General features: G+C 44.5%; 1 protein-coding gene across 2 annotated transcripts in view; it reads left to right on the top strand.

Annotated features, from left to right (window-relative positions):
- Window positions 1-26,268, top strand: part of PKN2 (protein kinase N2) — a 120,796-nt gene that overhangs the window by 71,069 nt on the left and 23,459 nt on the right. The window contains exons 4-8 of one of the 2 annotated variants that reach the window (XM_074961369.1): window positions 6,348-6,465; window positions 8,586-8,731; window positions 8,830-9,043; window positions 14,742-14,879; window positions 15,499-15,608. In XM_074961369.1, the coding sequence (XP_074817470.1) occupies window positions 6,348-6,465; window positions 8,586-8,731; window positions 8,830-9,043; window positions 14,742-14,879; window positions 15,499-15,608 (726 nt within the window). Of the gene's footprint in view, window positions 1-6,347; window positions 6,466-8,585; window positions 8,732-8,829; window positions 9,044-14,741; window positions 14,928-15,498; window positions 15,609-26,268 lie in introns of both variants that reach the window. The other variant, XM_074961368.1, reaches the window with a different exon arrangement.

Below are 26,268 nucleotides of genomic sequence, written 5' to 3'. Positions count from 1 at the left end.
GAAGGGCAACAAAAATGATAAGTGGTACGGAACAGCTTCCATATGAGGAGAGATTAAAAAGACTGGGATTGTTCAGCCTAGAGGGATTTGATAGATATCTATTAAATCATGAACCGTATCAAGAAAGTGAATAGGAAAGTATTATTTACCCCTTCACATAACACACAAACCAGGGGTCACCCAGTGAAATTAATAGGCAGCAAGTTTGAAACAAACAAAAGGAAGTACTTCTTCACATAATGCACAGTCCACCTGTGGAACTCATTGCAAGTGGAAGTTGTGAAGGCCAGAAGTATAACTGGGTTCAAAAAAGAATTTGATAAGTTAATGGAGGATTAGGCTATCTGGCTATTAGCGAAGATGGTCAGAGATGTAACCCCATACTCTGGTGGGTCTCTAAACCTCTGACTTCAAGAAGCTGGGCCTAGACACTCAGGGATGAATCATTTGAAATTGCCATGTTCTTTCCCTCTGAAGCATCTGGCACTGGCTTCCGTCAGAAGAGGATACTGAGCTACATGGATCATTGGTCTGACCCAGTATGGCCACTCTTATGTACGTAAGAGTGGTGCATCTTTTTAATCCATTGGGCTAAAGGATGATTTGAGCAAGATTTTTGAGCTCTAGTGTTCATGCTAGTCAAGCAGAATGTGTCTTTGCAAAATATGTCTATGAAAGGCATACATCAGTTTTAGCCAACAGTAACAGATTCTTGTACAAAGACAAACTTTCCGTCTTTTCCTCTCATTTTATAGGGAAGCTATCAGGATTTTATGAATCTACTATTAATCTTTCTAAATATAAAGTGTACTAGTTCTTTTTAAAGGGTAATTGCTCTAATTACTCTTGTGTGGAGGAACACTTGGAAGAAAGCTAAAGAGAAAACTTACTTAAATGTAAGGTTTTTTTGTAGATGTCTTGATATTCTATATAGTAAAGTTACAATCTAACTTTCTGACATTAACAAATGTTACAAAAGAGCTAAATAAATTATAGATCTGAATATATATAAAAACACATACACATAGTAGAATCAAAAGATGTTAAAGGAAAAATTTATGGAGGAATACTAAATAGGTTCTCTTTAATTTTGTGGCTCATATATCATTATTTTTATGATGTACATTGTTCTAGATGAGTCATCTAACCAAGGCTTTTTTAAACCAAACACGGAAATATTTATTTATTTATTTATTTATTCGTGGATATAAAGGAAGTCTCAATATTCAAATGAGAAAAATCAGACAGCGCCTAAAATCCTTCTTTCTGTAAAAACCCTTCCTTCCTCCCCCCGCCATGATATCTTTCTTGAGTGTAACTAAGAGTGGATGAATGCAACAGCCAATGAAGGGAAGTGCTTTGATTCTCGAGTTGCACCCGCAGAAAGAGTGATAACAGAGAATATGCTAAGAGTATATAAAATCATGAATGGTATACAGAAAGTAGATCAGATGCTTCTATTTTGTCTCTGAATTTTTCTCCTCCACACAAAACAGTCTATTATTTCAGTAGGTCTCAAACTTTTTTTTTGCGGACCACTCGAAAATTGCTGAGGGTCTGGGCGGACCACTTAATGATCTTTCCAAATGTTGTTTGTACCATTAGCTAACTATTGTAAAGCGCTTTGGATAAAGACGCTATATTTAAAAAAAACCTTAATAAGAAAAAAAAATTCTATAAATAAAAGCACACAACTCTTATTTTAATATCAGTAGTCTTACTTTTCTAATGCAATGGATGTGTCCGCTCTCTCCCACCATGGCAACCCCTGAGCGAGGGCTGGGAAGGAGGGGGGTCTCCCCCGCTGCGGCAGTCACTGAGCTGGGCTGGGAAGGAAGGGGGTCTCTTCCTCTTTCCTCTGCTGCGGCAGCCCCTGAGTTGTGGCTGGGAAGGAGGGGGGGGTCTCTTCCCCCACCACAGCACTACAGAGCTGAGGCTGGGAAGGAGGGCCGTCTCTCCCCAGCAACCGCAGCCCTGGAGCTGGAGAAAGTTGCCTCTTTGGCTGCCGCAGCCTTGCACATCCCAAATTCCCCCCACCCCCTTTTCTCACCCAGCCCCTACTCCCCCGAAGGCCACCACCTCACCTTACATGTGCGTCTTTTCCAGGGTCTAGGCACCTCATTAGTGGAGCCACACCTGCGCGGCTCCACTAATTTGGTAGTGGCCCTTCATTCTCTCATGTGCGGCCACCCAGGCGCACACCTTAGAGGGAACTATACATAGACCACCACAGTTTGAGAACCTCTGTATTATTGGGTTGAATCCAGTATGAGTTTCTCATGACATCTCCAGTTGGAACTGCCCAATACTTTGGGGTCTTTTACCAAAACACCTGCCTGTCATGCACCTGTGGCTTACTAGATTGAAAAGGAAGTAGTGATAAGGCAGCTGGAAGAAGTACCAAAAGTGTACCTTTTAACCAAAGTCCATACAAGCTTATATGGTCATTTTATATCCTTGTGAGGTCATATGACCAGTCTCTCTAGCTCAGCTTTAGGTACTCCTAAAAAAATTCAGGTGATCCCCGTGGATCATCATTAAGGCTGCGATTTTGTCAGGGAGTTCGCAGAAGTCACGGAATCCGTAACTTCCAAAGACCTCTGTGACTTTAGCCCCCGCGGCTAGGAGCCACAGGGTCCTGCCACCTCTTGCAGCGGCAGGGAGCTGTGAGGTACCCCTGCCGCTTAAGCTCTAAGCCTCCATGGGTGGTGGGGATTTACTCCTCAGCTTCTTGGCTACCACGGCAGGGCAAGGGCATCCCCGCAGGGCCCCAGGGGGACCCCTGCAGTTCCAAGCCGCGGACGGAGGGGGATCCTGGAGCTCTGAGCCCCCACGGGTGGTGGGGGCCTCCCAGAGCTCACAGCTGCCCAGCCCCATTCCATTTTATCATGGATATTTTTAATAAAAGTCAGGTACAGGTCACCAGGCTTCCATAAATTTTTCTTTATTGCCCATGACCTGTCCGTGACTTTTACTAAAAATACCCATGACAAAATCTTAGCCTTTAATCATCATCAGAAATGCACCAGTATGGCCTCTCATAGCCCAGGGTCCTTTAAGCTGAAGCAGGCAATTATAATCAGTGACTGAATCTTTTACTTGCTAATTGATAAATGTTTAAATCAGTCCAGTTTCATATATGGTGGCTGGGTTAGGAAAGGGAAGATGCTTCTTCTGAAACACTGTCCCCAATGGTTTCTGCAACAAATATAAAATGATATGCCACGTATCCATTTTATCTGCTGCACAGTTCTCAGTTGTGACTAAAACAGCTGAACTGCTTTAACCTATACCTTAACCATAGTCCAGATTTTTATGCGTATCAAATAAAAAATTTAAAAGAACCCAAGTACCTGCAAGTGATGCAGCTGAAATGGCTAGTATTGGGGGGAGGGGACATGATGGGGAGAGAAGGACTAGCAGATTCAACCAGCTCCCAGTGATCCAGCAGGTCTTTGAAAAGCAGTTTGTGGCGCTCCAGCCATTTAATATACAGACTAAATCATCCTTTTCATTTTACTCCAATTCTATTTGAGTGGAAGGAATCATAGGACTGCAAGGGACCTTGATAGGTCTTCTAGTCCAGTCCCCTGCACTCAAGGCAGGACCAAGTATTATCTAGACCAACCCTGACAGGTGTTTTTCTAACCTGCTCTTAAAAATCTCCAATGACAGAGATTGAACAATCTCCCTAGGCAGTTTATTCCAGTGCTTAACCACCCTGACGGTTAGGAAGTTTTTCCTAATGTCCAACCTAAACTGCCCTTGCTGAAATTTAAGCCCATTGCTTCTTGCCCTATCCTCAGAGGTTAAGGAGAAAAATTTTTATTCCTTCTGCTTGTAACAATCTTTTGTGTACTTGAAAACTGTCATGTCCCCCCTCAGTCTTCTCTTCTCCAGATTAAACAAACCCAATTTTTTCAATGTTCCCTCATAGGTCATATTTTCTAGACCTTTAATCATTTCTGTTGCTCTTCTCTGGACTTTCTCCAATTTGTCCACATCTTTCCTGAAATGTGGCACTCAGAACTGGACACAGTACTCCAGTTGAAGTCTAATCAGTGTGAGATAGAGTGGAAGAATTCCTTCTTGTGTCTTGCTTACTACACTCCTGCTAATACATCCCGGAATGATGTTTGGTTTTTTTGCAACAGTGTTATACTGTTAACTCCTATTTATCTTATGACCCCCAGATCACTTTCTGCAGTATTCCTCCCTACGCTGTCATTTTCCATTTTGCATGTGTGCAGCTGATTGCTCCTTCCTAAGTAGAGTACATTGCCTTTGTCCTTACTGAATTTCATCCTATTTACTGCAGACAATTTCTCCCATTTGTCCAGATGATTTTGAATTCTAGTCTTATCCTCCAAAGCACTTTCAACCCCTCCCAGCTTGGTGTCATCCGCAAACTTTATAAGTGTACGCTCTATGCCATTATCTAAATCACTGATGAAGATAGAGCAGAACCTGACCCAGAACTGATCCCTGTGGGATCCCACTTGATATGCCCTTGCAGCTTGACTGTGAACCACTAATTACTGTTTGGGAATGGTTTTCCCACCAGTCATGCAGCCACCTTACAGTAGCTCCATCTAGGTTGTATTTCCCCTAATTTGTTTATGATAAGGTCATGCAAGATTAGTATCAAAAGCCTTACTAAAGTCAAGATATACCACATCTACTGCTTTCCCCTCCCTCCCCCCCGCCCCCATCCTCCCAATCTGCAAGGCTTGTTCATGTTCTGAGCTTGATAAATCCACTAGACTGATACTAACCAAATAACTAAACCCAGTGTGCCCTTTTTCCACAGCTAGGATCCCAAGGCTTATTTTCCCCATGGTTTTCCTTCTCCCCACCTCTCTGCTCCCAGTGAGTGACTGCAGAATTTCCCTTTGTAGCCCCCTGCTACTTCAAATTTCAAATCTCTAGGCCTCCCTCCATATGCAACTATGAAGGTTAATTGGCCTCTCTTCTGGACCACCTTAACCCCTTCAGGGCTCATATGGGTGCTTAGAAATATTCTGCGTTCAAGGAGACTCAGGCATTAAAAGATCTAAGCACAACAGATGTTATAACAAGTACTCAGGTCTGACTCTGAGGCTACGTTTGTACATTTCTGTTAAAAGTATGTGATGTCTTTTACCATGGATTACTAGCATCTTCTCTCATGTAGGAGCCGGGGTGCCCACAGCTGTATGCACATTGTGCACAGTGCATACCACTGGTGGGGAGTAGAGCCACCCAGAGTGGGGGGCAAAAGAGGAAGTTTGCCCTGGGCCCCCAGACCTGTGTGATGCTGCAATCCCATACACTGGTTCACAACACCACTCACTGAAACTTGGCCCGGCAGCCCTTCAGTCAGGACAGAGGGGCTGCCAGGCCAAAGCTGAGTGTCACTAGCTGCCATGCTAAATTAAAGTGAGAGTGGTTTTTAGTTATGTGTACCATATGAAAAAATTTGGAGGGGATCCATGTGTAGAAGTGTTACCAATAAGTAAAACAGAAATCTGTAGCAGTAAGGGCATGGGCGAAAATCAGAGCAATAAGGTAAAAACAGGTCAGCAAGGTAGATAGAACTATGATCTTACGAGATCTGATGTTCCTAGACAATGTCACATTTATCCAGATTATTTCCAGTAGAATGGCTTGAGGTGTTTTCATGAACTAAAAATATACCTCCACCCTAGCTTACGTTCCATTAACGTCCTAGAGTAGTTTGGTGAATTGGTTTGCTGCGTTATGTGATCTGTAGGGCCCTACCAAATTCACAGCCATGAAAAATATGGCACGGACCGTGAAATCAGACTTCCTCTGTGAAATTTGGCTATTGGAGGGAGGGAGGGAGAGCAACAGGGCTGGGGACACCGCTGCTGGGGTCTCCTGCCGTTCACCGGGCTCCAGCTACTAGGCTGGGGAGGGACAGGACTTCCTCTTTCCCTGCATGGCTACTCAAGGTGGAGATCAGACCCACCTCCACCTTTGGGAACCTCCTCCAGCTCTGAAGGTAACAAAGAAGTGAGGGTGGCAATCCTGTGACCACCCTCTACAATAGCTTTGTGACTCCCACCCCCATGGCCCCCTTTTGGGTTGAGACCCCCAGGGTTACAACATTGAAATTTCAGGTGTAAACATCTGAAAACATGAAATTGACCAATTTAAAAACCCTCTGGCCGTGAAATTGACCAAAATGGACTGTGAATTTGATAAGAGGCCCTAGTGATCTACTTTGCAAACTTTAAATGTTTCATGCTTTGGGAATAAATATCAGCTGCTGTTAACTAGGTTTCTTCTTCACCTCTTTGTCATCCCGAGTGTTTACATTTTAAAACTTCCTTCTTTTTTAATAGGATCGAAAACTCCTTGCTACAGCTCAACAGATGCTCCAGGACAGCAAGACGAAAATAGAAGTCATAAGGATGCAGATTCTTCAGGCAGTCCAGACCAATGAATTGGCTTTTGATAATGGTGATGAAGTAGAGAAGACAGAAATGTGCTTACTAATGTTTGAATTTTACATAGGGATGTACTAATATGCATTTGTGACTGCAAGAAAACCTTGGTGGATGAGGAGGTCAGATAAAAGACAGGCTTTGGTTTTAATGAACTTAAATAGTACAGCACAATAGAGATGCCATACTACATATTCAGACCTGAATGTGATTTTTCTAAGGAAAAAATGCTTTCCCTTATTTGTAGCTTGTGGTTTGCTTTGCATTATCTTTTCACACCTCGTCCTTTCCATTTTGGCTTTTCCTTTAATATATTTCATATGCTCTTGCTCTTTTTTTTTTCTGCTGTGGAGAAAATAGCTGCTGTGTGTGGGTAGCAATTCCTCTTCGAAATTTTACGGCTTTTAATTTTTTTAAAGGTTTCACAGTAGCAGCTGTGTTAGTCTGAATCCGCAAAAAGAAAAAGAGTACTTGTGGCACCTTAGAGACTAACAAATTTATTTGAGCATAAGCTTTTGTGAGCTACACCATCCGATGAAGTGAGCTGTAGCTCACAAAAGCTTATGTTCAAATAAATTTGTTAGTCTCTAAGGTGCCACAAGTACTCCTTTTAATTTTTTGAAAGAAGTTCAGTTTGGTTAAGGTCCAAATTCTGCCCACCTAACTCATGTGGATAGTCCAGGACTGTTAATTCTAATGGGAACATTTAAGAGAGTAAGGCAAATAGGATTTGGGCCCACATCTGGCAATTTTAGGCCAGGGAAGAAATTGAGTTTTTACAAACCAGAGCACAAAATTGTCTCAAACCAAATCTTTTCGTTGCTCAAACACTACTCAGAATTTAGTGGTGTGGTGGTTTTTTTGAAAGTTCCCTTGCAGGTCAAGAGAACCTATCTGCTATTTTTCAGTCTACAGGGAAATTTTACAGATAAGTTAAAGGCCCTGAACTATCATAGTATGATGTTGTAAAATTATGAGCAGTGTGTTATGTCTAGTTTTTAAATCTTGTACGTATATATTTTGTGAATTATTGAAATTGCCTGGTAATCAGGGCTTGATATATCCATTTGCTAGTGATAAGAGGGAAGTCTTTTTACAGGGAAGTGTCATAAATTTTGTCAAACTACATTTCTAAATCTTATGGTTGTAAAGAGAACCTACCGAATTTAAATCAGTGCAGTGTTATCTTCTTGAGTATGCAGACAGGACTGCAGTGTCTCCACTGCTGCTCCTAGATTTGCCAAACAGTACTAGAAGGTATCAGTAACACTAAGAGACAAGGTGGGTAAGGTCATATATTTTATTGGACCAACTTCTGTTGGCGAGGGAGACAAGTTTTTGAGTACACAGCTCTTCTTCAGGATATTACCTAACCCACCTTGTCTCTCTAATATTCTGGGACTGACACGGCTACAACAACACTGCATACATCAATAACACTAGTCATGTTCACTCTTTACTTTTCTGAACTCTGGAGGCAGTAGTGAAACTGTCAAGTAATTCTCTGCTGCTGCTTGGAAAATCTGCACACCAGCAGAAGGCATCACTAGTTACTGACCAAAAACAATTTGGGAAAGGCCTGGTGTAAGACCTCTCTCATCCCCCATTCTTGCAGCAGCCACAAGACCTGGGGTGTGGTGTGGAATAGGGCAACAGTTAGAGCTTCAAACTGATCAGACATCGTCTTGTCAGAGAGTGATATGAAAGATGAAGTCTCCAATTTGGGTTCAGAGGCAGAAATCTAGAAGAAAAACTCAAAACCTTACTCTTTCCAGTAGGTAGGGGGCTGTGTGGGAGACTTGGCTTTTTGCAAGGGCATTGTCCCTTAATTTCCTGGGGGAGGACCATGGTCTTTCATATCCTCTAGTTAGTAAGTTTAGTTATTTGGTTAGTATCAGTCTAGTGGATTTATCAAGCTCAGAACATAATTATTTAAATGCAAAACTTTGAATTTCATTATTGCTTCTATAACATACGTGGCTATGATCTGCTTTTCTTTTACAGTCTAACAAAGCTGCATCTGTTTTTCCTATACTGTTAAATTCTGCCTCTATTAAATTGTTTTAATTGCTAAATATTGAGAACAAAAGTAATAGATGGTATTCAGTGAAGATTAAATGTTTTGTTTATTTGTAGCAAAACCTGTGATAAGCCCTCTTGAGCTTCGAATGGAAGAACTGCGGCATCATTTTAGGATAGAGTATGCAGTAGCAGAAGGTGCAAAGAACGTGATGAAATTGCTTGGCTCCGGAAAAGTTACTGACAGAAAAGCACTCTCAGAAGTAACTTTTTAATGTAGTTTATGAAATTTTAATTTTAAATACTATGTTTGAAGAATGTGGATTGTTCTAAAAATCTTTTTTAATTTATATTGAACAAGGCTCAAGCAAGATTTAATGAATCAAGCCAGAAGCTGGACCTCTTAAAGTATTCATTAGAACAAAGACTGAATGAACTTCCTAAAAACCATCCCAAAAGCAGTATTATTATAGAGGAGCTTTCATTGGTCTCTTCACCAACACTAAGTCCACGTCAAAGTATAATATCTACACAGAACCAGTATAGTACACTATCCAAACCAGCAGCTTTAACAGGTATGTGGTTTTGTATAATTTATTACTCATTTTTATTAAACTTGAGCACTCAAGTGATTCATACACACATTATTCTATATTGTCTGTAAAAGTATGTGGAAATATCTCATTCTTACATGCTTATCTTACAACTATTCTGTTTAAGAAATATGACCAAAACACACACACTAAAATTTTAAGTTAGGTTTAGTAAAGGTGTTACATAATTTGTATATAAATATAAAGACTTTAGTGTTTGTAGTGGCTGATAGAATGCCCATAAGGCATTACAAGTGATTGAGGTTCCTTAAGTATATTTGATATGTACAAAGTTAAATTAAAAAAAGAAATGTTCTGGACCTTAAATAGGTCTCTCTAGAATAATGCTAGCACTTTTCATCTTTAGATTATCAAGTGCATTATAAAGGTGGGTAAGTACAGTAACTCCTCACTTAATGGTGTAGTTATGTTCCTGAAAAATGTGACTTCATGCAAAACGGTGTTAAGCGAATCCAATTTCCCCATAAGAATCAATGTAAATGGGGGGGTTAGGTTCCAGGGAAATTTTTTTCACCAGACAAAAGACATTATATACATATACAGTATAAGTTTTAAACAATTTTAAACAAACAGTTTAATATTGTACATAGCAATGAATGATTGTGAAGCTCGGTTGAGGTGGTAGAGTAAAAGGGTGGAATATTTCCTAGGGGATGCCTCACTGCTAAATGATGAACTAGTGCTCAGCTGAGGCTTAAGCGTTAATACGCTGCTGTTAATGTAGCCTCACACTCCACAAGGCAGCATGGACTGAGGCAGGAGGGAGGAAACACAATAGATGCAGGGCAGTAGCTGCAAACACTTCCCTGCAAAAAATGAACATGATGATGAGCCCACGCTATCCAGCTGGAGCGCACCAATCCCTCCTCCTGACAGCACATGCACGGCTGCACAGGTGCTGACTTTTTAAAGTGCAGGGGGGGGTGCCTGCATGAATGAGAGAGATGTGCATTGCCCCTTTAAGTATGCTGACCCCACTTCAATTACATTGCCCTTTTAAGCAGATCAGCCAGTTCAGACATCAGAGGGTTAGCGGTGTTAGTCTGGATCTGTAAAAGCGGCAGAGAGTCCTGTGGCACCTTATAGACTAACAGACGTATTGGAGCATAAGCTTTTGTGGGTAAATACCCACTTTGTCGCATGCAGTTCAGACAGAAAGCAACAGCTTCCAGCAAGCTCCCTCCTTTCTGTCCCTGAGCCCTGTCCCCCTCCTCCGCTTTGTGGAGAGGGGGGCAGGAGCGGGGGGAGCAGGGCCACATCCTGATATCAGCACCCCTCTCACCCCCTCCCCCAGCGAGCAGGAAGCTCCCGGGAGCAGCTCCAAGGCAGAGGGCAGGGCAGAAACAGCACAGCAGTGGGGGGAGGGCCACCTGAACTGCTGCTGGACAGCTGTAGAGCCACATATCTTACAGGGAATTTAGGGGAGCTGATGGGGGGGGGGGGGGGAGGCGCAAAGCTGCACCCCTTCCCTCCCACCCACCCCCCGTTTCTAATCCTCACAAGGAGGGGCTGCTCTTCCAGAGAATCCTGCAAGCAGTGGACAAAGCAGGCAGCTGCCAAATGATGTTATAAGGGAGCACTGTGCAACTTGAAACGAGCTTGTTCCCTAATAGATCAGCAATGTAACAACGTTAACTAGGACAACTTTAAGTGAGGAGTTACTGTATGATTATCTCCACTTTACAGATGGGAAAACTGAGGTGCAGAGGAGTTAAATGACTTGCCTAGGTCAAATAGCAAGTCAGTGGCAGAACTGGGAATAGAACCCAGGTCTCCTCCCAGCCCTATACCTTATCCACTAGGTCTCACTGGCTTCATGGAAGGCGAGATTTATGTTTTAAAAAAACAAAATTAAAACTATATTTATAAAGTAGAGAAATTTTCAAATATTCCTTAATGGAAATGCACAAAAATATTAAGTTCCCTATTTATTTGTGCTAATGGTTTTCCTAGATTAAAATAACTAAATATGAGGAATTAAGTGTTAGTATTCACAGAAATAAATGTCTGCATATTGGGTTATGAAAGTCAAGACTATATAGCCAATCAGTGTCTCAGAGATGCTGTTCATCTTGAATTGTGGAACCTCATAAAGGAAAGAAGTTTTCAAGAGATCTTGTATGTTTTTAATGAAGATCTCAAATACATCTCTCCAGATTTTACTTTGTTTGCTTAAAGCAGGTGTTGAATAAAACTGTATTCAGATATTTTGAGTCTATTAAATTATTAAATAAACTACCAAATTAGAAGTACTAATCCAGCTGTTTTCTTTTGTTTTCCCCAACGACTTTACCTTTAACTGCTAGCCTGAACTGTAACAGAGGAAGTTTGTTGCCAAAAAACAAATACAGGAAGTCAAATTCTGTCTTTGCAACACAGGGGATATATATGTATATCTGAGGGCAGAGTTTGGCCTCACGAGTTTAATTTTTAAAAAATTAATATAACAAACACAAACTTTTCTTTGTATGCCAGGCTGCACTAATGTTAATAACTTGGAAAGGTTCTTCTTGTCTTACATTTAGATCAAATAAGAAATGTAACAACTGGACAAAAAGCGGAGATACAAAGTTCTGCAAATCCCTCTGGCTATCTGTGTGGCGTTTTTACAGATTCAGCACAGTCTTTCTCCAAATCCAGTGTGATTTCACTAGGAATTTTTACTGGAGCACTGAGGATTTCAGTGTCCCTGGGTATAATTAATGTCCTGACCCTTGATTTTAAAACCATTTTACCTTTCTCTTAAATTGTAATCTTATATCAAGACAGGTGGCAAAATAGTTAATCTTTTAAATATTTCTTACTGATAGTTTCATTAATTATCTTGCAGTCTTGACAAAGTGAATTAAAAAAAATGGAAGACACACTGAAGTGCAGCAAAGGACATTGGTTACTTTTTTTTTTTTTTTTTAAACTGAACTATCGCATTAGTGCTGTGAATAACCATGTGTATATTTTGCCGTCAACAGGAACAGACTCATGAGTAGGGTATATATTAATTCCCTGAATAATTAAAAATGATTCCAAACGACATGGCTTGGTTAATTGGGGCTTATTGCTCCCAGAGGGTGGTGTGTCAGCTTCAGAGAAGATGTGACATCTCTGGCTTGTTGCTATCATCTGGTTGAGGATGAAGCAAGTACCACTAGCTGCCTGTGGTATTGGGGACTGTGCCTTTAAGGGCTGAGCTTCTCAGAAAGAGTCTGGGCAGGGTGCTGTGAAGATCTTATTATGCACAGCCATTTGGAATGACGCAGAATAAAGCAGGGTCCTTAAGCACGGATGCTCACCACATACCACACTGCCCTCATTACACGGCAGCTGCAGGTGGAGGACTGCAGACTAGCAGGAGTGCTGGAACAATTTGTATAGTGGGGGTGCTGAGAGCCATTGAACCCAAACTATAAGCCCTGTATATAATGGAAACTACTTCAAGCCAGGGGGTGCTCCAGCAGTCCTAGTTCCAGCACCTATGAAGACTAGTAGAATTCAAATATAGTTAATGGCTTTTCAGGCTAATATACTTATTAGTTGGTGACATCCCTTGATACACTGCAAGAAAAGAATCTAAATCTTCATTTAAAGGAAAAATGCTTTAATGACATGAACTGTGTTAAATGATGAAGATTTTCATGTCATCAGACACTTTAAAATCTGTCCACGTTTTTGGCCTCTGAAGAAATATCCTGAGCACCTAGTGTTGTCTTTAAAGTGAAGCAGTGTGGGGCAAAAAACCTAACTGGCTTCAAGACTGAGTTTGGAGTATGGAGGGGATGGGACTGCCTACAATGGCACATAGCCGATCTGGGAGTGCTAGTAGCAAATATCCCCAAAGGCTAGTGATGAGACTCTAGATGGGGAGGGCTCTGAGTTACTACAGAGAATTATTTCTCAGATGTCCGGCTGTTTGGGTCTTCCCAAAATGCACAGGGTCTAACTGACTGCCGTATTTCAGGTTGGGAAGGAATTTCACCAGGGTCAGATATCCCGAGATCCTGGGAGGTTTTTGCCTTCCTCTGCAGCAGGGGGCATGGGTCACTTGGAGGTTTGAACTAGAGTAAATGATGGATTCTCTGTAACTTGAAGTCTTTAAATCATGATTTGAGGACTTCAGTAACTATTACAAGAGTGGGTGGATGAGGTTCTGTGGTCTGCAGTGTGCAAGAGGTCAGACTAAATCAAGATGGTCCTTCTGGCAAAAGTCTGAGAGTCTACAAGTTTTCAATGAATTTGATTGCATCAATATGAAAATTCTAACTCTAGAAGGAGGAGGGTGTCTTTTTGGATTTCTGTGTACTGTTGATTCAGACATTATTGTGTTGCTGCAGAGAGGGTAGGGATTGGGAAGCAGCCTGAAGGCCTCATACCCACTTGTGTAAAAGACCATCTTCTTCAGCAAATCCAGATATGTTTAAATTACAAAAGATTGAGATTTTAAATTATGCATATATTTAACTCCTGAGTTCAGTGTGCAGGAACAAAATTAGATTTCTTAATGTTTTTTCAACAAACTAGTAGTATCACTAGTCACTGTAATTTAAAAAAAAAAAAAGCATGCTGCTGTTTTCCTTAACTTTGTTTTAGTTATATGATGTTTAGTAAGCTGAGATTGTCCTTTCAACAGAGAGTTTTAATTTTAAATTTTCTTATTAAATTGAAAACTCAAAAAATCTAATTTAGCTTTCACTGTTGATCTACCTACTTACTTATATTTTTAACAACTTGGGAAATAAAATAGAATTGCCAGTCTATTTAAAGTCCATTTCCATCTTTGCATTAGCACGATGTTGCAGTGTTTGGGTTGCATTATAATGCTATCTAGAAACCTTGTTCAAAGCTTTATATTTTAAAAACATTCATAGAAAAGTTTTCATTGCTGTTGGGTTTTATAAAAGATTATTTTTAATTACCTAAATTTTGGGTCAAATATGATATGACCATATCTCTTTAATTGCTGTACATAGGTAAGCATTTCAATATTTTCATAACTTAATACATTCATACTCAGCATAATAAGTATTTGGGTTTCCTGGAGGATTTTTCAACAAAAAATAAAACCTGCCATGCTTCGATACATGTGCCCTCATTCAGAAAGTAAATTATTTAATTTCTAGTGTTGCTTCCTATCACATTTTATTGAAGAATGCCTGCTAGTGTACAGTAGACATCATTGTATCTGTTACCTAAATTGAATATTAACACAGCTGTCATTTGTGAGAAATTGTCTTTTCTTTAAATTTCAGTTGACAATTTCTCTTCTTCCCTACTGATGTAGTCATCAGTTCTGTTCATTTTCTTTTGCTTAAATATTAAGAATTAAGATCTTTACATATAAGCATAACAGAATAGATTGTTTTAAAATTGCTTTATGCTATACCACTGAATTGTAACCCCTGCTGATGTTTGATTCCATATTTGTTTAATCTTGATGTTTTTAATTTTTTAATTTCAGTGGGTGTCCTTCCAATAAATAACACTATTATCTAACTTGAGTCTCTCATCACTTCTCTGAAGCAAATATCTGTGAATTCTATTACTCAGTAACCTCTGTATAGGTCAGAATGTGAGGTTCTAATACGAAATCATTCACTAGTCATTGCACTGTGTACACATAAGAACTTAGTATGTGACAAAAGCAATTGTTTTTATCTTGTTTCAGGTACTTTAGAAGTAAGGCTCATGGGTTGCCAAGATATTCTGGAAAACGTCCCTGGTCGATCAAAAGCTACATCAATTACTCTACCTGGCTGGAGTCCAAGTGAAGCCAGATCATCTTTCATGAGCAGAACAAGCAAAAGTAAAAGTGGGAGTAGTCGAAACCTTTTGAAAACAGATGACTTGTCCAGTTTAGTATCCTTTTTATTTTTGAAACAGTCTAATTGAAATGCTCAGAAAAAGTTAATTTTGTTTAAAAAAAATCTGCGGTATAAGACCTGCTCAGTGACTGTATCTTTATTACAGCTAAATCTCAAACAATCACTTCCTGTCCTGTTATGCATATTGCTCAGGAAGAAAGATGCCAGTAAAAAAAAAAAATTGATTTTTTTTAAATTTTACCAAAGAGTTAAGAGGGCTTCTTGGTGGGGCTGTTGCTACTGTAGAGGACGAATGAGGGAAGAGAAGAGAGTAAGAGAATTCAAAACTTCATCAGATTTACTAACCATATACACACATGTTTTTGAGAGGAGTGCATTTTTGTATTTGTGACTTGTGTAACTGAGAAATTGATTTCAAACTTAAAAATGGTCTAGCTCTTCATCAATATGTTGATGGATCAAAAATTCTTAATCCTAAATTTAATTGGATCATGTGGGCATAATGGTATTTTTTTAGTGAGGCATTAACACTGAAGTTTTTTTGTTTTTGTGGAAAATCCTCTTATACTTTTAAGCTGAGTTTGTGTAACTTACTTACAGATGAAATCTGTGCTGTATTGAAGCTGGACAACACTGTGGTTGGTCAAACTAGCTGGAAGCCTATTTCCAATCAGTCATGGGATCAGAAGTTTACACTGGAACTAGACAGGGTAAAGACACTGCTGTTTCCATTGATGGAGATTCAGTCCCATGGATTAATTTCATGCTTTTCTGTATCTGTTCTTTTCAACTGTTATGAACCTATTCAGATTCCATGTATATAAGTATTCCTGTTCTTCATAGAAGCAATTTCATGGCATGAAGTGTTTTGTTCTTCTTTGAGTGCTTGCTCAGATCGATTCCAGTTAGCTGTGTCCTGGTTCGTTGGAAGGTTTTTCCCCTAGCAGTACCCATTGGGTTGGCTCTGGAGTCGTGCCTTCATGGTGCTGCATATAGGGCCCTGCCGACCTGCCGCCTCTCAAGTTCCATCTTACCATCAGTGGCGGTCGTAGGAACGTTTCATCTCTCGTCTTCGACGAGCGATCCTCTAGCATATTTTCTGTAAATAGTTAAAGATTGTTGTACTTAGACATCTGGACTTGGGGTACTGATGGGTGTTTCCCTCCCCCGCTTCCAGGGCCCGGGGCATGTTCAGACCCAGGGGTTTAAGCCATATGGGGTTTGCCAGAAGCCTATCCCAAAGGGTGACCTGCACTCAGCTTGTCTAAAGTGCTTGGGGGAGTCTCATCAAGCAGACAGGTGCAAGATCTGTAGAAGCTTTCGCCCCCACACAAAGAAGGAGAGAGATCACAGACTAAAGTTACTGCTAATGGAAGCAGCTCTCCGCCCTCAGTCTGAGTCAAGCTCCATGGACACGGCACCGGGCTCCTCAGTGTCGGTGCACAGCACGCTGGTTTCAGTCTGGGAGGTGCCGGGGAAGGACTGTGGGAGCAGAGACCCTCAGCACTGGCATTCCCTTGCGCCGAGCATAGCACGGGATCAATCTCGGCATCTCTCACAGTCTCCTGTCCCGAAGAAGCAGCACAGGAAGACTGGTAGAGGGCGCTCACCTTCCCACACACGGGAACGTGAACCCAAGGGAGGGAGACGAGTGCAAGACCATACCTCCCCTCCAGCTCAACAGCCTGCACCGTCAACTCCGGGCCCCTGGCACCGATCCCCGGCAGTGATGTGCACTGTAGTCGCCAGCATTCCCAGTCAGCGGGGAGGACCCAAATCTTTCCCCCGGTACCATGGCCACCACAATGGCAGGTACCAGCTCAGATGCCGACCCAGTGACCCTTCTGGACACCATGGGCTTACCACCAGTCCCAGGGGTCCGCCTCGGTATGCTCCTTTTCTGTCAGGTCCGAGAGAAGGACTGCATCTAGGGCCAGGGATTTCTCATGGCATTAGCCACTGCTACCACTGCCAGCACCACAATTAGTACCGCACCCAGCACCGACAGCAGGTCCAGTGCCATACCCGGCACTGTGGCTACACTTAGTACCACAGACGGTACTGTGACCAGTATCGGGACTGGCACTGAAGCGGACTCTGACTTGGGGCCGGAGCTGCAGCGTTTTGAGGAGCCGGATGGGCCGGAGGGCCCCTAATCATTGTCTCCAAATGAGGCGGTGGCAGAGACATCCTCGAGGCCCCCCACTTCCCGACAGCAGAGTCCACCTTGAACTTCTGAGGCGGGTCGCTCAGAACCTCGAGGTACAGACGGAGGAGGTCACTGAGGTGTCAGGTCCAGTAGTAGACATTTTATCCCTGGCAGGACCCACCAGGGTGGCCCTTCCCCTGGTAAAGACCATTCAGGAGAACACACAAACCCTGTGGCAAACACCATCCCCTCTGGCTCCCACGGCTCAGGGAGTCAAGAGAAAGTACTTTGTGCCCTCCAAGGGCTATGAATACTTGTTTACCCACCTCCCGCTGGACTTATTGGTAGTGACGGCTGTTAACGTGAGGGAAAGGCAAGGGCATCAAGGAACTACCCTTGGAGCTAAGGACGCAAAGAAGCTGGACCTCTTCGGGAGGAGGATATACTCCACTGGGGGGCTTCTGCTTTGGATTGCAAACCAGCAGGTGATCCTTATCTGATATAACTTCAAGTCTTGGGACACAATATCCAAATTCTCAGACCTTGTTCCACCGGATTATAAATTGGAATTCTCTGCTCTTGTGGACGAGGACAAGATGGTTGCCAGGACATTGCTGCAAGCAGCATTAGGCTCAGTGGACTCTGCAACATGGACGATGTCTTCGGGCATCACAGTACGCCATTGCTCATGGCTGCCGGCCTCCCTGGGGAGGTTCAACAGAAAATTCAGGACCTACCGTTTGAGGGGGTCACATTATTTTCAGAGAAAACAGACTCGAGACTCCACAGTCTGAAAGACTCCCGCGCCACTCTAAGATCGCTGGGTCTGCACACCTCTGCCATCCAACATAGATAATTTAGGCTTCAACCCACAACACAACCATACCAGGGGCAGTTTAGGCAGGACCAGAACCGCCAGCATCCAAGAAACCAGAAACGCCGTCGCCAACCCCACGAATAACAGGGGGTCTGGGTCATCAGGCAGCCACCAGGCCCTAGGCAGGCTTTTTGAGGATGTGCCCGAGCGCATTGTACCAACCTCTCGACTGGATCCTTCTTTCCCATTTTCGGAATGTCTATCCCATTTCTGCCAAGCGTGGTCCCAAATAATCTCAGACGGTTGGGACCTCTGCATGATAGAGATGGGATATTCTCTTCCATTTTCCCCGTTCCTCTTCAGGGACCTCTCTCACGAGCAACTTCTCATACAGGAGGTTCAAACCCTCCTATCGGCGGGAGCTGTGAAGGAGGTTCTACCAGAGCTCAGGGGAAAGGAGTTTTACTCCTGGTATTTCCTAATACCGAAAGTAAAAGGGGATCTCGGGCCCATCTTGGACCTGCACAGTCTGAACAGGTTCATAAAGAAACTAAAGTTTCAAATGGTCTCTTTGGCCACTATCATCCCATCCCTGGATCCAGAGATTGTTATGCCACCTTCGACTTGAAGGACACATATTTCCACATTTCCATAATCCTGCCCGACGGGCACTTCTTAAGGTTTACAGTCAGGAGTTTCCACTACCAATTCACAGTGCTACGTTTGGCCTATCTTCAGCACCTCGAGTGTTTACCAAATGTATGTCAGTCGTGGCCCCTTTTCTGTGGAAAAGGCAGGTTCAGGTATTTCCTTACCTAGATGACTGGCTAGTCAAGGCCCGGTCCAGAACACAAGTGGATCAACATGTTTCCCTCATAAGATCCACCTTCAATGCATTGGGTCGCCTCCTAAACACTCAAAAGTCAATGCTCACCCCTACTCAGAGAATAGAGTTCATGGGGCAGTGCTAGACTCAGCACAGGCCGCAGTGTTCTTGCACCAATCCCTCTTCCAGGTCATTCACATACAGGACCTCAAACAATTCCCTATAACCACAGTAAGGAGTTGCTTAAAACTCCTAGGTCACATGGCATCTTGTATGTATGTAGTGCAACATGCAAGGCTCAGACTCAGACCTCTCCAAGCTTGGCTCGCATTGGTGTATCGACCAAGCAGGCGCAGCCTAGACATGGTGGTTACCCTTCCACCAGATGTTCTCAGTTCTCTTCACTGGTGGCTCGACCTACACTTGGTGTGCGCAGGGGTTGCGTTTTCCAAACCCCGTCCATCCCTATGTCTGACAACTGGTGCCTCAGCCATGGGGTGGAGGGCACACCTTATGGGAGCATAGAACTCAGGGCCTCTGGTCTCAGGAGGAACTGATGCTTCACATCAATGTAAGGTAGCTCAGGGTGGTCCAGCTGGCATGTCAGGCCTTTTGGCCTCTCTTGGAGGGCAAATGCATATCGGTCCTGACAGACAATACAACAGTGATGTTTTATATCAACAGACGGGGCGCATGCTCCTCACCCCTGTGTCAGGAAGCCCTCAAGCTCTGGGAGTTCTGCATAGCACACTCCATACTTTTGGAAGTGTCCTGTCTTCTAGGGTTGCAGAACAAACCAGCAGACCACCTCAGCAGGTCTTTCCACAACCATGAGTGGTCTGTCCGCCCAGATGTGGTAAACAAAATATTCTAAAGGTGGGGAGTTCCCCAGATTGATCTGTTCGCCACAAGGGCCAACAAGAAGTGCCTACAATTCTGCTCCTTCCTAAACCACAGCCTGGATTCGTTGGCGGACGCATTTTTCCTTACATGGAAGGACTACGCATTCCCTCCCATACCACTGATTCACAAGGCCCTCCTCAAAATCTGGAGCGATGGATCCTTAGTGATCCTGGTGGCACTGGTCTGGCCACATCAGCATTGGTACACCATGCTACTGCAGCTATCGGTGGACACTCCAATTGCTCTACCACTAGTTCTGGACCTCATCGCTCAACATCACGGAAGGCTTCCACACCCCGAATCTCGAGTCTGTATGGTTGAACCAGCTAGAGTTTACATGCTGAGACCCCATTAGGGAGGTTCTTCTGGGTAGCAGAAAGCCTTCAACCAGAGCGACTTACCTAGCCCAGGGGAAGAGATTTGTGATTTAGTGCTCGCAGAGTCGTATCCCTCCAACACAATCGTCGGTCCCCTTTATCTTGGACTACCTCCTAAAGTTGAAACAGCAGGGTTTGTCTCACTCCTTGATAAAGATTCACCTGGATGCCATCTCAGCTTTTCACTCTGGAGAGCATGGACACGCCATTTTCACTAACGAAATGGTCGGCAGTTCCTCAAGGGATTAGACAGATTATATCCTTCTATTCTTCTTCGAGTGGTGTCCCTGTGGGTGCTCCACTCTAGGTGTCCCTGCGCAGGAGATTTCTCGCAGCAGTACTCAGTCGGGGGAAGGGCATGCACAGGAGTCGTCTCGTGCAGCTGTTGGCACTTCCTGTAGCGCACGCTCCCCTGACTGTCCCTCAGTTCCTTCTCAACCAACCTCGGCTGCAGACGGAGCTCCGTGGCTGTGCTCTCTTTGATACTTTCTGGGGGGGGGTGAAGTTACGAGTTACATAGGAACTTTTTTAGTCTATATTTAGTTACATTGTTTAGTTACTCTTTGTGTATACGTAGTTACATAGTTTCCTTAGTTCCTCTTAGAGGTTTTTCTTCAAAAAAAAGAGAGAGAGAGAGAAGAAAGAAGACTTTTTTCTCTCCTTTACTCCCCGTTTGGAAACAGTTTCTACAGTTTACCATTACAATTAACCCTCATCTCTCAAGAGGCGGGAGAGGCTTAGCTGCAGTCATGCCGGGCTCCACAGAATTTAAAAAGTGTGACTCCTGACGTGAACTGATGCCAGTCTCTGAAGGCCACACGTCCTGCATTTGCTGTCTGGGAGAAACTCATATCTCCCAGAAATGCATACATTGCACCAACTTAACAACAAGGGCAAGACGTGACGGGGATCTCTGCTTGAAAATGCTTCTGCTGGAGAAATCCCTCTAACCTCCGCAAGAGACGTCCTCTGGGGAGTCTCATAAACAGAGATCCCTGAGCTCTGATAAGGCTCCGACTTCCAAAACTGTCAGGAAGGGAGCCTCAACCTCTCCAGCAAGGGTTTCTCACAAAAAGAGAGCTTCTCCAGTGAGGTCTTTACCCTCAGTGCTCCATTCATCCAGAGTGAACATTTACAAGGCACCAGGCTCCTCCGGCACCGTCCCTCAGTGGACCCCACTAAGCCCCAGCGTGCAGCACCGGAGTTGAGACATCAAATCTCCTTCACAGCACCGAGTACCCCAGTGCAGAGTGCGACAAAGGCAGCGGCACTGCGATCAATGCTGCTGCCACCAGCACTGACTTGCTGCTGCCTAACGAGCCGAATCCAGCACTGGTCCGCGCTCCAACGGTCGACTGCAACCCCAAGGCGGAACCAGTGCAACTCCTGCATCCTGCTGACATACCAGTCTCTTCGGCACCGCAGTCACTGCTGCTTGGCACTGAACACTGCCCGAGCTACATAGCACGGTACCATCCTTCATCTCCTGCACCACTCTCCATGCATAGTGGTGAGGAAGGAGACGTGCAGGACAATGGTTTCTCCTCTCAACGTTGATCCCCATCACAGAAGAGACCTACATGGAACGCAGTGAAGCCTAAGCCTCATCCCTCTGAGCATTCACAGCCCTAGCCTTACCCATTACCACCTTACCCCATGCAATGGCCACAATGGGGTCCTCGGCCCACATACCAGAACCCCTATTCTGGTCCCCCATCCCCAGCAACAAGAGGTTCCAGAGTACACCTATCATTACCACACAGAGAAACCTCTGACCCCCCCCCCCCCCGAGACAGAGATAGAAGAGGAAGGGATACTATCTGAGGCAGACCTGGATGATTCACCACCTGCCCCACACTCATCTTCTGCACCAGATGAAGCAGTGACGCCATCTACCCCTACAACACCAGATGACCTGAAACAGTTCCAAGAACTCTTCGAAAGAGTAGCGAACAGCCAAGAAATTGCCTTACATGAGGTGCAGGAGAAACCACATAAGTTGTTTAAAAATCTTACAACTGGCATCATCGACCAAGGATGAGCCCTCCCCATGGATGAGGCTATAATGGAGCCTGCGGAGGTAATATGGCAAACACCAGCATCGGCACCACCCACCAACAAAAGGGCTGACAGAAAATACTTTTGTTCCAGCCAAAGGTATGGAATTTTTGTTTTCACACCCTCAAGCCTGTTCTCTGGTAGTAGAGGTTGCTAATCATCGCAGTAAAACAGCCTCATTTCTGCTCCTCACTGCAAGATAAAGAACACAAGAGACTGGACCTCTTTGGGCGGAAAGTTTACTTGTCAGCCACCCTTCTGCTTAGAGTTGCCAACTATGCTGCTCTACTAGCAAACTACGACTACTCTAACTGTAGTAAAATACAAGAGCTTGTGGAGGACCTCCCCGAGCATAAACGTCCTCAATGCTATTATCAGCGAGGGTCAGGTAATAGCCCGCATAGCACTGCAAGCCTCAATGTAGCAGACACAGCTGCCCGAACAATCTCAACAGCTGTGGTTATGAGAAGAACATCATGGTTGCAGGCTTCGGGAAGTCCAGAAGAACTACAGCTAAAAGTGGAGGACCTCCCCTTGGATAGGGATAAACTATTCTCATCTCAGACAGATGACGTCCTCCCTACCATGAAGACCTCCCGAGCGATGCTGAGTACACTAGGCATGCACCCACCACCTGACAAACGCCCTCCCTTTACGCAATACCAGAGGTCACGAGACACCTCGTTTAACCATCAACAACCACGATACTTCACTCAGAACAGATCCAAATAATGGGCTCAGAGACAGCGAGCTCCACAGAACCAGGCCTCGTCCACCCATCCATCTACATCTAAGCCACAACTTTGAAGTCTTGGTCGAGGGTATGCATGACCTCCCCACACCTCTAGCGCCAATAGATACCCCATCTCACAATTTTGGTCACCACCTACGCCCATTTTACCATGCCTGGGCTGTGATAACCACAGATCAATAGGTTTTAGAGATCATATAATCTGGCTACACCATACCTTTTACAGCTATCCCCCCTTGCCTCCCCTCTTCCCCATCCCTCTTCAGGGACCCCTCTCACGAGCACCTTCTGCAACAGGAAGTAGACCACCTCCTACTGCTGGGTGCTGTAGAACCAATACCACATCAATACCGAGGGAGGGGTTTTTATACCAAATATTTCCTGACAGAGAAGAAAGGAGGGGGATGGAGACCAATCTTAGATCTCCGAAAACTCAACACGTCTGTATGCAACCACAGGTTCAAAATGGTCACTCTGGCCACAATAATCCCAGCACTAGACGGGGGGACTGGTTTGCAGCCCTCAACCTCCAAGATGCATACTTCCATATTACAATACATCCTGCCCACAGACCGTTCCTGAGGTACACAGTAGGACCCAACCACTACCAATACAGGGTCCTTCCCTTCGGACTGTCCACTGCTCCCCGCGTGTTCTCAAAAACGCTCAGTGTAGTAGCAGCACATTTACGATGCAAAGAAGTCATAATCTTCCCCAATTTGGACGATTGCCTTCTCAAGGGTGCCAACCGGCAAGAAACAGCAGGCATGCTGCAGACAACAATAGACCTGTTTCACCAGCTAGGCCTACAGATAAATGAAAAGAAATCCACCCTGGAACCAACCCAGCAATTGGAGTTTATCGGAGCCGACCTAGACTCCATACAAGCCAAGGCAATATTGCCAAACCACAGATTCACTACATTGACCAATTTTATTTCCACGGTGACCATCAGCCCACAAACTGCAGTGAGGACATATGGCAGCTATGACTTTCGTAGTAAAGTATGCCAGACTCCATATGCGCTGTCTGCAGCACTGGTTGAGCACAGTCTATGCACCCAGCAAACACTCTCTCAACAGAAGTGTGACACTACCACCAAGGTTTATCCTCTCCCTACAATGGTGGACACAGCCAGGGAATGTATGCTCCGGGATTCCCTTTCAGCAAGACCCCCATCAGTGACTATTACAACAGCTGCCTCCCTGGTAGGTTGGAGCTCCCACTTGGGTCACCACAATGTACAAGGCAAGTGGTCTGTGACAGAAACCTGACTACATATCAATCTCCTGGAACTCCGCGTGGTACACAATGCATGCCTCCCACTCATACGAGAAACCTCAATCTCTGTTCTCACTGACAATGTGGCATGCATGTTTTACATCAGTCGCCAAGGAGGAGCCAGGTCTCACTCGCTATGCATAGAAGCCATGAATTTATGGAACTTCTGCATCTGCAACAATATAAGCATCATAGCATAATACCTACCAGGGTGCTAAAACACTACAGCCAACAACCTCAGCAGGCACTTCTCACAAGAACACTAGTGGGAAATCCACGACAGTGTTCTCCACACAATATTCCAAAAATGGGGTCACCCAGTAATCGACCGTTTTGCCTCAGTAACAAATCACAAATGTCCACTATTTTGCTTCAGGGCAGGCCTAGCACCGGGGTCGTTAGGGGATGCCTTCCTCATCCCGTGGAACGTGTCACTCATGTACGCCTTTCTGCCGATACCACTGATCCCACAGGTCATCCGCAAGATACAACTCAACAGAGCATACATCATTCTCATTGTCCCCACATGGCCCAGACAGACTTGGTTTCCGTACCTCTCACGTCAAGCAGTCTGTGCCCCACAGCCGCTGCCTTTCTGGACGGGCCTCCTGTTCCAGAACAAGGGCCTGACGCTCCATCCAGACCCAGCGAAATTCCATCTCAAAGCGTGGCTCCTCTCTGGTTCCAACATGGGGAATTGAACTGTTCGTAGAAAGTAAAACAGGTATTAATAAATAGCCGTCCCCTCACCACTGGAAATACTTATCACCAAAAGTGGAAAAGATTCTCCCTTTGGTGTCAGCAAAAACAGCTGGATGCAATCAAGGCGCCCCTATCTATGATCCTAGACTACCTACTAGAACTGAAGGAAATGGGGTTAGCCGTAAGCTCTATTAAAGTCCACCTCGCTGCCATTATGGCCCTCCATGAACAGATAGAAGGGGCTTCGATATTCGCTCACCCAGTTACACTTTCTAGCAGGTATACAGAACATGAACCGAGAAGTACGCCAACCTGCATCACCATGGGATCACAATCTTGTACTCAAATGTCTCACAAGACCTACCTTCGAACCTCTAGCAACCTGCTTGCTCCTTCATATGTCAATGAAGGTCGCATTCCTAGTGGCAATCACGTCTGCCAGATGTCAGTGAAATAGGAGCACTGATGGCTGAACCACCATACACTGTATTTACCAAAGACAAAATTATGTTACGTCCTCACCCAAAATTCTTGCCCAAAGGGGCTACACATTTTCGTATTAACCAAACGATACATTTACCTGCCTTCTATCCCAAGCAACATAATGACTCTCGAGAAGTAACATTGCACATGCTAGATGTCAGATGGGCCGTAGCCTTCTACTTGGCCAGAGCTAAACCATTCACAAGTCACCAAGACTATTCGTCTCTACAGCAGAGCGCTCCAAGGGCTCTGCAATATCGACCCAGAGACTCTCCAAATGGGTCTCTACCTGTATTCAAACTTGCTACCACCTGCATCACAAAGAACCCCCCACGGGCATCAGATCCCACTCAACGCGAGCCATGGCAACATCGATTGCATTCTTGAACAATGTGCCCTTAATAGATATTTGTAGAGCTGCAACCTGGTCATTGGAGCACACTTTTTTGCAAAGCATTACGCTATCACCCAAGGCCTTGACTCAGACTCTGTCATTGGCCTTACAGTGCTCTCATCACAAACTTATATTTAACTCCGAACACCTACCATCCCTGATGGGGTACTGCTCTATAAGCACCTAGAGTGGAGCACCCACAGGGACACCACTCAAAGAAGAAGTTGTTACTCACCTTGTGCAGTAACGATGGTTCTTCGAGCTGTGTGTCCCTGTCGATGCTCCACTACCCACCCTCCTCCCCTCTACTTCGGAGTTCACACAGCCGAGCTCTGGGGTAGAGGAGGGACGGTCGGGGGAGCGCGCGCTACAGGAGGTGTCAATGGCTGCACGAGATGACGCCTGTGCGCGCCCTTCCCCCGACCAAGTACTGCTGCAAGAAATCTCCGGCGCAGGGACGCACCGACACCTAGAGTGGAGCACCCACAGGGACACACATCTCGAAGAACCATCGTTACTGCACAAGATGAGTAACTTCTTCTTCTCCAGCCCACCCCCTCTTAGGACCTTAACTTGGTACTCTCGAGGCTGATGGGGCCCCCATTTGAGCCCCTAGCTACGTGCTCACT

The sequence above is a fragment of the Natator depressus genome, chromosome 8 (genome assembly GCF_965152275.1).
Source record: "Natator depressus isolate rNatDep1 chromosome 8, rNatDep2.hap1, whole genome shotgun sequence".
NCBI classification, from domain to species: Eukaryota; Metazoa; Chordata; order Testudines; family Cheloniidae; genus Natator; species Natator depressus.
This window is presented reverse-complemented; position numbering and strand designations above follow the sequence as displayed.